The sequence below is a fragment of the Scyliorhinus canicula genome, chromosome 12, assembly GCF_902713615.1.
Source record: "Scyliorhinus canicula chromosome 12, sScyCan1.1, whole genome shotgun sequence".
NCBI lineage: Eukaryota > Metazoa > Chordata > Chondrichthyes > Carcharhiniformes > Scyliorhinidae > Scyliorhinus > Scyliorhinus canicula.
This window is the reverse complement of record NC_052157.1, coordinates 3,632,997-3,648,787: the sequence shown is the minus strand read 5'-3', so window position 1 is coordinate 3,648,787 and position 15,791 is coordinate 3,632,997. Positions and strand designations below refer to the sequence as shown.

Here is a 15,791-nt window from a genome sequence, read left to right as displayed (position 1 = left end):
ATTTGAGAATAGTGTTAAGCAGCAAGTTAAAGCTAGACGGCACATTCAATCGTAACTTTTAAAAGGGAATTGTATTAATACTTGAAAAGGTAACATGCAAGGCGAAGGGGACTGGGACTAATTGGAAAACTCTTGCAAAGAGCCAGTATGAGGGGCCAAATAGCCTCCTCCTGTGAAGTTTTGTGCTGCTTTGCAGAGATGTATCAGTCACACATAATAATAATAATAATAATCGTTTATTGTCACAAGTAGGCTTCAATGAAGTTACTGTGAAAATCCCCTAGTTGCCACATTCTGGCGCGTCTTCGGAGAGGCTGGTACGGGAATTGAACCCGCGCTGCTGGCCTTGTTCTGCATTACAAGCCAGCTGTTTAGCCCATTTTGCTAAACCAGCCTCCCCAGACAGGCGCCGGAATGTGGCGACTAGGGGCTTTTCACAGTAACTTGATTGAAGCCTACTCGTGACAATAAGCGATTTTCATTTTCATTTCATTTCATTTCATGCATATTCTCAGTGAGATATCATTTGTGTGGTTAATAACTTGTTAAATATTCTTTTAATGAAAGGATTGGTGGGAATCTCTATCACAAGTGAATGGGGAGAGCCAGTCGACATTACAAGCCAAAAGGATATCGAGGCTGCGGAGCGATACATCCAGTTTTATCTAGGCTGGTTTGCCAACCCTATTTTCAGTGGGGACTACCCTCAAGTTATGAAAGATTGCATTGGTAAGTGTAAATTCTACACATCCACAACATAACAAAATAACCTGGGATAATGAGACCCAAAAGCACAAATTAAACAGATGCTGGGATCTATTACAAATGCAAAATATCTCAAATGCCGGAAATTTAATGTAAAAACAGTAGCACAGTGGTTAGCACTATGGCTTCACAGCGCCAGGGTTCCGGGTTCGATTCCCGGCTTGGGTCACTGTCGGTGCGGAGTCTGCACGTTCTCCCCGTGTCTGCATGGGTTTCCTCCGGGTGCTCCGGTTTCCTCCCACAAGTCCCGAAAGACGAGCTGTTAGATAATTTGGACATTCTGAATTCTCCCTCTGTGTACCCGAACAGGCGCTGGGATGTGGCGACTTGGGGCTTGTCACAGTAACTTCATTGTAGTGTTAATGTAAGCCTACTTGTGACAATGAAGATTATTATAAAGATTATTATTATTATAAAATGCTGGAATCTCATGCAGCATTTATGGAGACAGAAAGAGAGTTAACGTTTCAGGTCGATGAACCTTCCTCAAAACTAGTTCTCAGAAACGTTAACTCTATTTCCCCTGTCATCAAGATGTGCTTTGTGCCAAATAATAATTTTAATCCACGGCTGGGAATCTGAATTGAACCTTTAAAAACAAGACTTTTTGAAAGCACAGACCCTAAAGTGATTTGAACTCACAGCCCAAGATAGCTAACCCCAACTTGCATGACTTTATGTTTCACATTCAATTCATTGGAGTGGAACCCATTTATTGTCCATCGGTCATGTCAAAAGCTGACTTCCGGGGAGTGTAAAGTACATTTGGACTAATCGTTTGGGCAATGGAATCCTGGCTAAATTAGTTTCCAGACAAGCTAATCAAGTCACTTTTGGAATACATAGATAACGCAATTGCTTCACAGCTCCAGGGTCCCAGGTTCGACTCCCGGCTTGGGTCACTGTCTGCGCGGAGTCTGCACGTTCTCCCCATGTGTGCGTGGGTTTCCTCTGGGTGCTCCGGTTTCCTCCCACAGTCCAAAGATGTGCAGATAAATTGCCGTTAGTGTCCAAAATTGCCCTTAGTGTTGGGTGGGGTTACTGGGTTATGGGATAGGGTGGAGACCTTGGGTAGGGTGCTCTTTCCAAGAGCCGGTGCAGACTCGATGGGCCGAATGGCCTCCTTCTGCACTGTAAATTCTGTGATCTATGATTATACACCTCAATTAAGTCATCTCTCATCCTCCTTCACTCCAATGAGAAAAGCCCTAGCTCACTCAACCCACCCACCAAACCAGGCAGCATCCTGGTAACTCTCCTTTGCACCCTTTCCAATGCTTCCACATCCTTCCTATAATGAGGTGACCAGAACTGCACACAATACTCCAAATGTGGTCTAACCAAGGTCTTGTACAGTTGCAGCATAACCTCACGGCTCTTAAACTCAATCTCCCTGTTAATAAATGCTAACACACTATAGGCTTTCTTCACAGCTCTATCCCCTTGGGTGGCAATTTTCAGAGATCTATGGACATGAACTCCGAGATCTCTCTGCTCCTCCACATTCTTCAGAACCCTGCCGTTAACCCTGTAATCCGCATTCAAATTTGTCCGACCAAAATGAATCACCTCACGCTTATCAGAGTTAAACTCCATCTGCCACTTTTCAGCCCAGCTCTGCATCCTATCAATGTCTCTTTGCAGCCTACAACAGCCCTCCACATTATCCACTACTCCACTAATCTTGGTGTCATCAGAAAATTTACTAACCCAACCCTCAACTCCATCATCTAAGTCATTGATAAAAATCACAAATAGCAGAGGACCCAGCACTGATCCCTATGGTACACCGCTGGTGACTGGGCTCCAGGGTGAAAATTTACCATCTACCATCAGCCAGTTACTGATCCAATCGGCCAAATTTCCCTCTGTGCCATGCCTCCTTACTTTCTGCATGAGCTGATCATGGGGCACCTTATCAAACGCTTTACTAAAATCCATGTATATGATATCAACTGCTCTAATGAAAATCGCTTATTGTCACAAGTAAGCTTCAAATGAAGTTACTGTGAAAAGCTCCTAGTCACCACATTCCGGCGCCTGTTCGGGGAGGCTGGTACGGGAATTGAACCGTGCTGCTGGCCTGCCTTGGTCTCCTTTAAAAGCCAGCTCTTTAGCTCTGTGCTAAACCAGCCCCTGCTCTACCTTTATCTATGTACTGAGTTACCTCCTCAAAGAATACAATCAAACTTGTGAGGCAAGACTTACCCCTCATAAATCCGTGCTGACTATCCCGGATTAAGCTGTATCTTTCCAAATGATCATAAATCCTATCCCTCAGGACCCTTTCCAATAATTTACCGATGACCGAAGTGAGACTAACCGGCCTATAATTCCCAGGGTTATACCTATTCCCTTTCTTGAACAAGGGGACAACATTCACCTCGCTCCAGTCTCCTGGCACTATTCCTGTAGACAGTGAGGACATAAAGATCAAAGCCAAAGGTTCTGCAATCTCATCCCTCGCCTCTCAAAGAATCCTAGGATATATCCCATCAGGCCCAGGGGACTTATCTATCCTCAGGCTTCTCAAAATTTCTAACACATCTTCCTTCCATATATCTACCTCCTCCAACCTACCAGCCTGTATCGCACTATCCTCCTCAACAACATGGCCCCTCTCCTTTGTGAACACTGAAGTAAAGTATTCATTTAGGGCCTCCCCTATATCTTCAGACTCCATGTACACGTTCCCACTACTGTCCTTGACCGGCCCTACCTTCACCTTGGTCATTCTTTTATTCGTCACATAAGTATAAAAGCCTTGGGGTTTTCCTTGATCCTACCCGCCAAGGACTTCTCATGCCCCCTCCTAGCTCTCCGAAGCTTGTTCAAGGAACACATACTGCGTGTCCTTGATAGGTATGTCCCTGTCAGACAGGGAGGAAATGGCTGTGTGAGGTTCACAAAAGAGGTTGAATGTCTTGTCAAGAGGAAAAAGGAAGCGTATGTAAGGATGAGAAAACAAGGTTCAGTTGGGTCGCTTGAGGTTAAAAGGTAGCAAGGAATGAGCTAAAAAAAAGGGTTTAGGGGAGCTAGGAGGGGGCATGAGAAGTCCTTGGCAGGTCAGATCAATGAAAACCCCAAGGCTTTTTATTCCTATGTGAGAAATAAAAGAATGACCAGGATGAGGTTAGGGCCAGTCAAGGGCAGTAGTGGGAACTTGTGCATGGAGTCAGAAGAAATAGGAGCGGCGTTGAATGAATACTTTTCTTCAGTGTTCACAAAGGAGAGGGGCCATGTTTTTGAGGATGTGATTGTGATACAGGAGGATAGGCTGGAGGAGGTAGATGTTCTGAGGAAGGATGTATTAGCAATTTTGAAAAACCTGAGGATAGAAAAGTCCCCTGGGCCAGATGGGATATATCCTAGGATTCTTTGGGAGGCGAGGGATCAGATTGCAGAGCCTTTGGCTTTGATCTTCATGTCCTCACTGTCTTCAGGAATAGTGCCAGAAGACTGGAGAGAGGCGAATGTTGTCCCTTTGGTGGAGTAGTGGATGATGTGGAGGGCTGATGTAGGCTGCAAAGAGACATTGATAGGATGCAGAGCTGGGCCGAAAAATGGCAGATGGAGTTTAACCCTGATAAATGCGAGGTGATTAATTTTGGTAGAAAAAAATGTGAATGCGGATTACAGGGTCAACGGCAGGGTTCTGAGGAATGTGGAGGAACAGAGAGATCTTGGGGTTCATGTCCACAGATCTCTGAAGGTTGCCACTCAAGTGGATAGAGCCGTGAAGAAGGCCTATAGTGTGTTAGCGTTTATTAACAGGGGGCTTGAGTTTAAGAGCCGCGGGGTTATGCTGCAACTATACATGACCCTGGTGAGACCACATTTGGAGTATTGTGTGCAGTTCTGGTCACCTCATTATAGGAAGGATGTGGAAGCATTGGAAAGGGTGCAAAGGAGATCTACCAGGATGCTGCCTGGGGGTAGATAGAGTGGATGTTCAGAGACTATTTCCTCGGGTGGATGTAGCTGTTACAAGGGGGCATAACTATAAGGTTCAGGGTGGGAGATATAGGAGGGATGTCCGAGGTAGGTTCTTTACTCAGACAGTAGTTAGGGTGTGGAATGGACTGCCTGCTGTGATAGTGGAGCGGACACTTTAGGAACTTTCAAGCGGTTATTGGATAGGCACATGGAGCACACCAGTGGGATAGCTTGATCTTGGTTTCGGACAATGCTCGGCACAACATCGAGGGCCGAAGGGCCTGTTCTGTGCTGTACTGTTCTATGTTCTATGTTAAGCCCTTTATTGAGCTCCTTTCTAGCTATTTTGCATCCCTCAAGTGCCCTAACTGAACCTTGTTTTCTCATCCTTACATACGCTTCCTTTTTCCTCTTGACAAGACATTCAACCTCTTTTGTAAACCATGGTTCCCTCACTCGACCATTTCCTCCCTGCCTGACAGAGACATACATATCAAGGACATTCAGTATCTGCTCCTTGAACAAGCTCCACATCTCAATTGTGCCTAACCCAGACAGTTCCTGATTCCATCTTATGCTCCCCAATTCTTGCCTAATCGCATTGTAATTCCCCTTCCCCCAGTTATAAACCTTGCCCTGCCGTATGTTCCTATCCCTCTCCATTGCTATAGTGAAAGTCACTAAATTGTGGTCACTATCTCCAAAGTGCTCTCCCACAACCAAATCTAACACTTGGCCCGGTTCATTACCCAGTACCAAATCCAATGTGGCCCCGCCTCTTGTTGGTCTATCCACATATTGTGTGAGGAAACCCTCCTGCACACACTGAATAAAAACAGCCCCATCCAAACTATTTGAATTATAGTGGTTCCAATCAATATTTGGAAAGTTAAAGTCACCCATGACAACTACCCTGTGACTACAGCACCGATCCAAAATCTGCATTGCAATCTTTTCCTCCACATCTCTGTTACTGTTTGGGGGCCTATAGAAAACTCCTAACAAAGTGACTGCTCCTTTCATGGGCGAAATTCTCCGATCCCCGCAGGGTAGGGGAGAATCCCGCCCCCTATTTCTAACTTCAGCCCACACTACCTCGGTAGCCAGATCCTCCTCAAACTGCCTTTCTGCAGCCATTATACTATCTTTGATTAACAATGCTGCTCCTCCACCTCTTTTATCACCTTCCCTAATCTCACTGAAACATCTCAACCACAGAACTTCCAACAACCATTCCTGCCCCTGTTCTATCCACGTCTCCGTATTGGCCACAACATCGTAGTCCCAGGTACCAATCCATGCTTTAAGCTCACCAATTGTATTCCTGATGCTCCTCGCATTGAAGTCGACACACTTCATACCACCTTCATGCCTGCCTTGTGACCTTGGTACCTTCCTCAGAACTGCACTACCCTCAACTTCGTGAACTCCAGCAAAGCTATCTCCTGGACTACAAATCAGTTTCCCATCGTCCTGCCAAATTAGTTTAATCCTGCCCCCCGCCCCCTCGAAGAGCTGTAGCAAATTTCCCTCCCAGGATATTGGTGCCCCTCTGGTTCAGGTGTAACCCGTCCTGTTTGTACAGGTCCCACCTTCCCCAGTATGTTCTCCAATTATCCAAGTGACTGAAACCCTCCCTCCTACACCATCCCTGTAGCCACGTGTTAAACTGCACTCTCTCCCTGTTCCTCACCTCGCTAGCACATGGCACTGGCAGCAAACCAGAGATGACAACACAGTCTGTCTTGGCTCTCACCTTCCACCCTAGCTCCCTGAATTCCTGTTTTACATTCCTGTCCCTTTTCCTACCGATGTCGTTGCTACCGATGTGTACCACGACTTGTGGCTGCTCCCCTTCCCCCTTAAGGATCCTGAAAACACGATCAGAGACGTCACGGACCTTGGCACCCAGGAGGCAACACATGAACCGTGAGCCTCTATTGTTGCCACAGAACCGCCTATCTGCACCTCTAACTATAGAGTCTCCAATAACTAATGCTCTCCTGCTCTCCCCCCTTCCCTTCTGAGCCACAGAGACAGACTCAGTGTCAGAGACCTGGTCACCCTGGCTTACCTCTGGTTGGTCCCCCCCCCACCCCAACAGTATCCAAAACGGTATACCTGTTATTGATGGAACAACCGCAGGGGATCCCTGCACTGACTGCTTCTTCCACCTCCTTTTAAACATCACCCAGCTACCTTCATTCTTAGGAGTAACTACATCCCTGTAGCTTCTATCTATAACCGACTCTGCCTCCCGAATGATTCTCAGTTCATCCAGCTCCAGCTCCAGTTCCCTATCAGGATCTTTGAGGAGCTGGAGGTGGGTGCACTTTCCGCAGGTGAACTCAGCTGGGCCACTGATGGTGTCCCTCACCTCGAACATCCTGTAGGAGGAACATTGCACTGCCCTCTCTGCCATCCCTTCCATTGATCCATTTGACAATTAGAGAAAAAAAACAAAGCTTACCTGATTTTCACACTCCCCAACAGCAGCTTCAACTTGTCCCCGCAGTCTATCCTCACTGAGATCCTTCTAGTCGCAGTGACTGCACCTGAGGCAAATCACTCCCCGCAGCAGCCAATCAGCATCGCCGCTCTGCCGCCCTCTGCAGGATTCTTGCCTCAACTTGTCCCCGCAGTCTATCCTCACTGAGAGCTCCTTCTAGTCGCAGTGGCTGCACCTGAGGCAAATCACTTCCCGCAGCAGCCAATCAGCGTCGACGCTCTGCTGCCTTCTGCAGGAGTCGGAGTGTTTGAATGACACTGCAGATTACTGCAATTACTAGAAGGGCCTCGACTATGTATGAAAAGGGGTTCCATTTGGCAATGTTTTCGCACCAGGTGGGGGTTTCGATGTCTGTCTTTATGTGTGGTGTAGTGTCCGAGCTGGTGGCAGCCTGTTGTGTGGTAGTGTTCGGGGCTGGTGTAATGGTTGTTAACACAGTCCATTGCGCGCGCAGTTGCAAAAGTCCAGCGATGATCCAAACGCATGTCAGCAGTCCTCGCTTCATCCTGTGTTTTCTATTTTCCGGGTAATCCTGGGGGTGCAGGCATAGTATCTGTTATTATCTTAGGTTAATATCTCGTTTTATTAGTCTTTCTCTCCTTACTCCAATTGCCCGTTATGATTGTCACCATGTGTGACTCCCTCATCATTTTTTCGACATAGCATTTTGGAGAGACATGAAGTTTAAAACTCACCACTATTCTTAGAATTCCCTCTATACCAAAAAGGGCCATCATTCTAAATGGTGAACAGGGATTCTCACTCCCTGACTCCGATGCAGGCTTCGGTGGGTGCTATTCAGGTCAAACTATGTTTTCAAGTTATTCCCCCGGTATAACCCATACCTTCACAGAAGAATTTTACCTACATACCACTTAGTAGCATCGATGTCCTCGGTCCTGCATTGCTAAGTAAGTAAAGTAGGCTTTGTAATAACCACTGTTTCAGGTTAAAACTTTTAAGTTCTTTTATTATTACTGTATATTTTTTCTTTTAAAAGATGCAATCACTGTCTTTACAGAAAAGTAAAAAGATCTTGCTTCTGGATTCTCCTGGTTGGTTGAAGAGACCTTCAGGTCCACCTTGACAATCTCTCTTCTTTAACTTTTGGTCTTTCTCAGATGTATTAGCTGTTTTAGCTCAGCTGCTTTGCTCTGTCCTTTTCCCATGACTGAGCTGTGAGAGCTGGCTCTGTTTGCTTCTCTTGTTCCTTCTCTGCCCCTTTCTCAGGGTTTATATATCTTTCTAACAGTTATTACGTTTTTATGACTTTATTGTAAAGTAACTTTTATTTCACTTGAATTGTAAAAGGTACCTTTAAACTAATTTTTTCTAACACGGCTAAGTATTCATTTTGAACATGACCTCATCTCCTAGATCTCTGATTACATTGTATCCTTTGCGATGTTCAAAAATGCTTTGATTTCAAAGGGGTGTTACTTTTGATTCCTGTCATTTCTATAGTGTTATTATTATCAAATTGTGTCCCCAGCTCATAATTTTGACTTTGATTTGGGTCTAATTTGTGTTCTCGTAGACACGTTGTCTCCAGCTTCCCATATTCACCTGGTGTCAGCAGAATTTCGCCTCTAAACATTTGTCACCTAATTCAACTGAAAACCTCATCCATTCTTTTCCAGCTGCTTACTTAACTTCAGTGAAGGTGTGAAATATTGCTATTAGCTTTATACTAAAAATTCAATTTGTGGTGAGTTAAAAGACTTGCTCACATTTAAACATTTGTCACCTAATTCAGCTGAAAACCTTATCCATTCTTTTCCACCTGCTTACCTAACTTCAAAAGGAGGTGCGAAACATTGCTTTTAGCTGTATACTAAAATTCACTCGATTGTGACTTGAAAGACCTGCTTGTTTTGTTTGCTAAGCCTGCTTGACCAAGGTTATCTGCATTTCACAGCCCTCTCCTGCAGCTGCTGTTATCCCTTCATGGGATTTTTCCCTACATTGTCTCATGTTTCTTAGATCAGGTATTGCCAGACTTACATGTTTCAAATGACACATCTTTCCATATTTTCAATTACAGACAAGAAATGCAAATTTTTAAAGTACAGAGACTCTCGCAGCTTGTGGTTGATGCAGGGAGTGGGCGGACAATTTCTTCGACCAGTCTTTTCTTGACTTGCAACCAGTGGTGGTTGAGGCTTATCTCAACCAGCCGAATTTCAGGGCGGCCACTTTTATTTATTTGTTAGCCGCAATCACGTTTGGCCTGGGGTGTAACTAGCTTATGGAGTCGGTATAGTGTGACCGAAGAAGAGAGGAAGGAGGACAGAAACAAAAATGAAGTGGCATTGCGGAGGTGTCCCTGCCATGAGAAGTGGCGGGTAAGCGCTCACAGTTTGCATGGGGCAGCTGGGACCTTGTAGTTGCTGTGGGTGGTGTTCTCTTTCATATCTGGGGGGTAGTCTAGCTGGCGGTGGGGGTCTCCTGCAATCTCGGGCAAAGTGTCCTGACGGCCCACAGTTGTAACATGACCCCCGGGGCAGGCAAGGTGGGGCAGGCTCGCTGGTGTATTGCTCCCTTGGGTATGGTTCCCTATTGGACTTCTCCTCTACCCTCGTTTATCCATGCGGGTCCCTGGCTAGTCCTCACTGGATGCATGGTGGCTTCCTGGCCATTCTGTTGTATCTGTTCCTGTTGTGATTGTTCCCATGCTTTAGATAAACGTCTCAGTACGTCTCATTGTGTGCCTGTTCTGTGGGATCGAAGTTTACGCAAGCCTTTTTACCTGCTTCTGTGACGAGGGAGACTGAAGTGCGGGTCCATTTGGTAGTGTCTTCGGCATCTAGGTTAGCGCGGTTTAAATCCCCAAATTCTGCCTTAAAATGTATCCAGAGGGGACCGGAAAGGCAGTCGGATGTTCCCCTTTCCTCTCTCTACATTTGTTCAAGCCCTCCGCAGGATCCCCTTTATTGTACATAATAGCGGCTAGTATGGCCTCCTTCATTTTGTTTAGGGTCCCCCGCCTACATTTTGGGGCCCAGGTAGAGCTGATCGTACGGATGGGCTAAGGCTCATCACTATTAATTTAACCTCTTCCCTTTCATCTGAGCCATACATAATTTTCTGTTGGCGAACCTCTTCAAAGAAGCAATGCAGGTCCCCAGTGGGCTCAAATGTGCTGATTTCATTATACGCGTCCCTTAACTGGGTTACTGTGAGCAGGGTGGCGTAGGTAATCGCGGGACCTAAGGCATTCCCTATCCTCCTTTAAGAACATAGAACATACAGTGCAGAAGGAGGCCATTCGGCCCATCGAGTCTGCACCGACCCACTTAAGCCCTCACTTCCACCCTATCCCCATAACCCAATAACCCCTCCTCACCTTTTTTGGACACAAAGGGGCAATTTATCGTGGCCAATCCACCTAACCTGCACATAGAACATAGAACAGTACAGCACAGAACAGGCCCTTCGGCCCTCAATGTTGTGCCGAGCCATGATCACCCTACTCAAACCCACGTATCCACTCTATACCCGTAACCCAACAACCCTCCCCCCCCCTTAACCTTACTTTTATTAGGACACTATGGGCAATTTAGCATGGCCAATCCACCTAACCCGCACATCTTTGGACTGTGGGAGGAAACCGGAGCACCCAGAGGAAACCCACGCACACAGGGGGAGGACGTGCAGACTCCACACAGACAGTGACCCAGCCGGGAATCGAACCTGGGACCCTGGAGCTGTGAAGCATTTATGCTAACCACCATGCTACCCTGCTGCCCCCGTCTTTGGACTGTGGGAGGAAATCGGAGCACCCGGAAGAAACCCACGCAGACACGGGGAGAACGTGCAGACTCCGCACAGACAGTGACCCAGCGGGGAATCGTACTTTCTGTAGTGACCGGATTTATGGGTGCCGGGGCAGTTTCACTACTCGCTGGGGTTGGTGTGACCTGTGCAGCTGGGCCTGCTGGTGCGGCTGGTGCGGCTGGTGCATTTCTTACTGGGATGTGGGGGGTTTGATTTTGACTTCCCGTGTCCTCTACATATTTTTGGGCGCTTTAGTTTAACTCTTGCCAATCGGGAGCATCTTCCTCATCTAAATCCTGCCCAAAAGTGTACCTGAAGCCATTCTGTACTGAGAGTAGCGACTGTAACTTTTCTATCTTCTGTCGGCATTTAGCATGGTCAATGGTACTCTGCCTCTGTTCCTTAATGGAGCTGTGGAGCGCTCTCAAAGCTGCTTTTAAATCTGCGCATTTGCTAGTTAGGTGGGCGACCTGTTCTGTTTCCTCTCTTACCAGGACTGCGTGCTGTGTATCTTGGTCGGCTTTATCATACTGGGTCTGGAAGCTACTAAGGTGAACTAGACAAGATTGATGTGCGCGTTTTACATCGGCCAATTCCTCGTCCTTAGCTGCTAACTGTTCCTGGAGTTGCTCAATTATCTTCTTGCTTTCGTTACTGTTTCCCTCCTTGTTTTCTTCCTTCTCAATTAACTGCCTACGGATCATCTTCACGACCTCCGCTGTGCCTCGCAATTGTGCCAAACAGGACACTATTGCCATCAGCTTTCTAACTTTCCCTACGTTTTTCCTACGTTTTTCTTGTGAACCTCGCTTAGGTTCCCCCCACCAAGTTTGTCCTATCTTTCCTGGACCTGACTCATCATTAGCGCAAAAATTCGACCAAAGTGGCCATCCTTTCCCCTTTAGGTATTTCCTTAATTCTTCCTCCCATATGGGGCATTGCTCTGCTCTGTTTGTCGCTGCAGCCTCGGGTTCCTGTGGATTCATCAATCTTTCCATTGCTTTAGTGGCCATTACTTCTCTTATCTCTTTCTCTACCTTTAATTTGGGACAGGGGAATAAGGCGGCGATTTGAACAGCGGGTTAACCTATTTTCCGGCTCACAATCCCTCGATAGTGGTATACAATTCTAACGAGTTTACCTTACTCTTCCTGTTAGGTACGCATGCGGGTTAGTACACACTTCCGAAATTTGGTTATTTGGTCGATATGGGACTTGTACTTGTGGTTCTTTCTCTTTCTCATCCGTCAGGTAGCGATCGTTGGTCTTGAACTTTGCTGCTGTTCCTGCTGCAATTGGTTTGGCACAGGCCGGATCCAAAAGCGACAAAACACATGGCTGTGCTCTCTTTTATCTCTCTGGGATTTTGCACTCTGGGGCAGTCCTTAACCTTGGACCCAATCGTTCGACAGGGCTCTGATCACTGTCTTCGATTTTGGCCAATAAAGGGGCGGGTGCCTTGGTGGCTGGGCGGGTCCTTAGCGATCATAGACCTTGGCAGTTGGGCATTCTGAGTAAGGGGAGTGGCGCCGATCAGTCTGTGGCTGTACCGGTTGCTTGATTGGAGTTCTATTGTCCTGGGAAAATGGGCCATTAAAATGCAAACGAGCGGGGGTTTCGATCAGGTCTGGTTACCTGTGTTTCAGATACACATAGGCTGTGTATCTGTCTGTGTCCTGGGTTGGCCATAATTCCCATGGTCCTTTGCAGGTGGCCATCTTAGATGGCTACAGGAGCACCTGGAAGTGACCCGTGGGCCCGGCGTATCTCCCCAGACCCGGGGTGTCCAGGAACGGAGTACCTTTGCCATGGCCTCCAAGGCGGTTTCTGGCTGCACACTCACTGATTGCCCTCCGGGCCCATAAATGTCCGGAGTGCCACCATCCATATGGGTGTCCGCCCCCAGGTCAACCCACACCCCCTTAGGCCACCCCCCCTCCCCCCAGGAACCCTCAGACCTGAGCCAACCCATCAACGGAACGCACGTGACCCAGCGCAGCCAATGGTCCACCAAGTGTTGGCACCCTCGGAGCGCAGACCGCAGAGTGGACGTATGCACCATGGCCACACACCCTGGCACACTGTGCCTCCCCAGGGTGGATACCCCACAAGTGGCACCATCACAGGTGACTGGACCGCTCTAGAGGGGCCCTCCAGTACAGCCCTGGGAGGGTTTCCTGCATCGTGCTGGCCTCCTCCATCCTCCATTGCACCATGCAGCAGAGGAGCGGCATGCTGGAGGTGGAGGAATGACATGCCTCGTTTGATGAGGAGGATGGGCAGGACATAGGGCCCGGGCAGGCACAGGAGGCCGCACGTGTGCGCCACTTGCTCGGTGTTGCCGTGGGTGGTTCACGTGGTCAGCACTGCCTCTTGCTCCTCCAGTGGTTGGACGCCTCCAACTGCACCTGCAGGCTCTGGATGGTTGCTGACAGCCCCTCCTAGAATCATAGAATTTACAGGGCAGAAGGAGGCCATTCAACCCATCGAGTCTGCACCGACCCTTGGAAAGAGCACCCTGCTTAAGCCGCATGCCTCCACCCCATCCCCTTTATCCCCGTAACTCAACCTAACGTTTTTGGACACTAAGGTCAATTTAGCATGGCCAATCCACCTAACCTGCACATCTTTGGACAGTGGGAGGAAACTGAAGCGCCCGGAGGAAACCCACACAGACACGGGGAGAACGTGCAGACTCCACACAGGCAATGATCCAAGCCAGGAATCGAACCTGGGACCCTGGAGCTGTGAATCAACTGTGCTAACCACTATGCTACCGTGCTGTAGTCCCTGGTTCTGTAACTACATCTGGAGCATCGATGGGACCGCCCTTTCCAGAAGGGGGTTCCTACCTCCACCTGATGCACCGCAGCATGTGTGTGGTGCACATCAGATAGTGCCCCAGGAGCCTCTTCACTGAAGTGCTCAACAGAGGTGAGTGTCTCTGGGATGGTGGAGAATGCGATTACAGCAGTGAGGAGAAGTTGGTATCGTCTCTGCACATGTGCTTCAGGGTATTGAAAAGTGATAATCGCTTATTGTCACAAGTAGGCTTCAATTAAGTTACTGTGCAAAGCCCCTAGTCGCCACATTCTGGCGCCTGTTCGGGGAGGCTGGTACGGAAATTGAACCCGTGCTACTGGCCTGCCTTGGTCTGCTTTAAAAGCCAGCGATTTAGCACTGTGCTAAACCAGCCCCGATGTTGCAGGGTTGCGGCTGGGGGCATGGGAGCCCGGATGGTCCCGCTTCATCGCCTGGTGCGTCGCATGGTTGCGGCTGGGGGTTGGTTTCGCATCGCCTGGAGGTGACCCTGCAAGACATTCAAGATGCATGGTGAAATTGTGGGTAGGAGTGGCATGGGGGAAAGAGATGGGGTTACTCATTAACCATAGGGATGTCGCAATGTTTTGCGGGCACACTTGGCTGTCCTATGCCGACTCCGCCTTGGCGACTGCCCGCTCTCCCAACTCGCCGACCAGGTCCAATGCCCTCTGCTCAGCGACAGTGACAGGCCACAGATCCGGCGGGATCTTTTCTCAGTTGTGTGCCGCCTTCTCCTGGTGGGACAGATAATGCAGTGTGAGACACTCAGACGCGGGCGCCGCAGGGGTCCACAGCTGCTGGCCTGTATGTGCGGGGCACCCGGCCACGGCAGGCTGTTCGGGTGTTGGCATGTGGTGCAGGGTGGGGTGCGAGGGGCCTGCCGGTGGGTGAGGTGTGGTTGCCCTCGGGTGGGGGAAGAGGTCGAGAGGTGTGGGGTAAGGGTGTGGGACGGGCTGTTGCCAGGGGCAGTGTTGACTCAGTCCCGTCATCAGCACTTTCAAACGAAGAATCCCGCCAAGTAAAAAGTGTTTTATTTATTTTTCCCAATAAAGGGACAATTTAGCATGGCCAGACCACCTCCCCAGCACATCTTTAGATCGTGGGGGTGAGACCCTCACAGACACGGGGAGCATGTGCAAACTCCACACAGACAATGACCTGGGGCTGGGATTGAACCCGCGTCCTCGGCGCCGTGAGGCAGCAGCGCTAACCCCTGCACCACCCCCAAAGTATTTTATAATCGGGTCCTAGCATAGTATAGGATTCCATACAAATAGGAAGGCCTTCTGTTTATTTACTTTCCATGCTTATAGTTTTTATGATTTTTTAGCAAGTCAGTGTACAATGAATCTTGTACAAATATTCAAACTTCCAATTTAATGCCAGATTGCTTCCTGCAGTTTCTATCTAAACTGTACATGTACATTTAAATTGTGTTAGTGCAGGCATGGATCTTAATTGAATCTGAGGCAGGTAAGGCTGTATGTTTGTGAGGGCACAATGAATTTTATATTACAACCAGAGGCAATCCAGAACAAGATCTCTGCTTTTCATATGAGCATTTGTCTTCTTTATTCGTAGCTGAATTTGATCTACGTTGCTATTTGTTGTATTAATAGGGAGAAAGAGCTCACAGGAAGGCCTGAGTGTCTCCAGATTGCCTGCCTTTACTCCACAGGAGAAACACTTCATCAAAGGCACAGCAGACTTCTTTGGACTGGGTCACTTCACAACCCGCTACATCACTCACAGGAACTACCATTACAGCAAGGGGCCAAGTTATTACACAGATCGCGACTTGGCAGAACTCGTTGACCCAGGGTGGCCAGACCCAGGTTCTGAGTGGCTGTACTCTGTTCCCTGGGGTTTCAGGAGGATTCTGAATTATATCAAGGTATTTACTGCAAATAAGAGATATCGTTCAATATTGTTTTAGTGCCCTTCACAACCTCACACTACCCTAAAGCTGTCTGCAAGAGCA

The 15,791-nt window shown here is 48.1% G+C and overlaps 1 protein-coding gene across 4 annotated transcripts in view; it reads left to right on the top strand.

Annotated features, from left to right (window-relative positions):
- LOC119974200 (lactase-like protein) overlaps positions 1-15,791 on the top strand; it is a 75,993-nt gene that overhangs the window by 47,158 nt on the left and 13,044 nt on the right. For all 4 annotated transcript variants that reach the window (XM_038812925.1, XM_038812923.1, XM_038812926.1 and 1 more), the window contains exons 9-10: positions 568-729; positions 15,430-15,704. In XM_038812925.1, the coding sequence (XP_038668853.1) occupies positions 568-729; positions 15,430-15,704 (437 nt within the window). The remainder of the gene's footprint in view (positions 1-567; positions 730-15,429; positions 15,705-15,791) is intronic.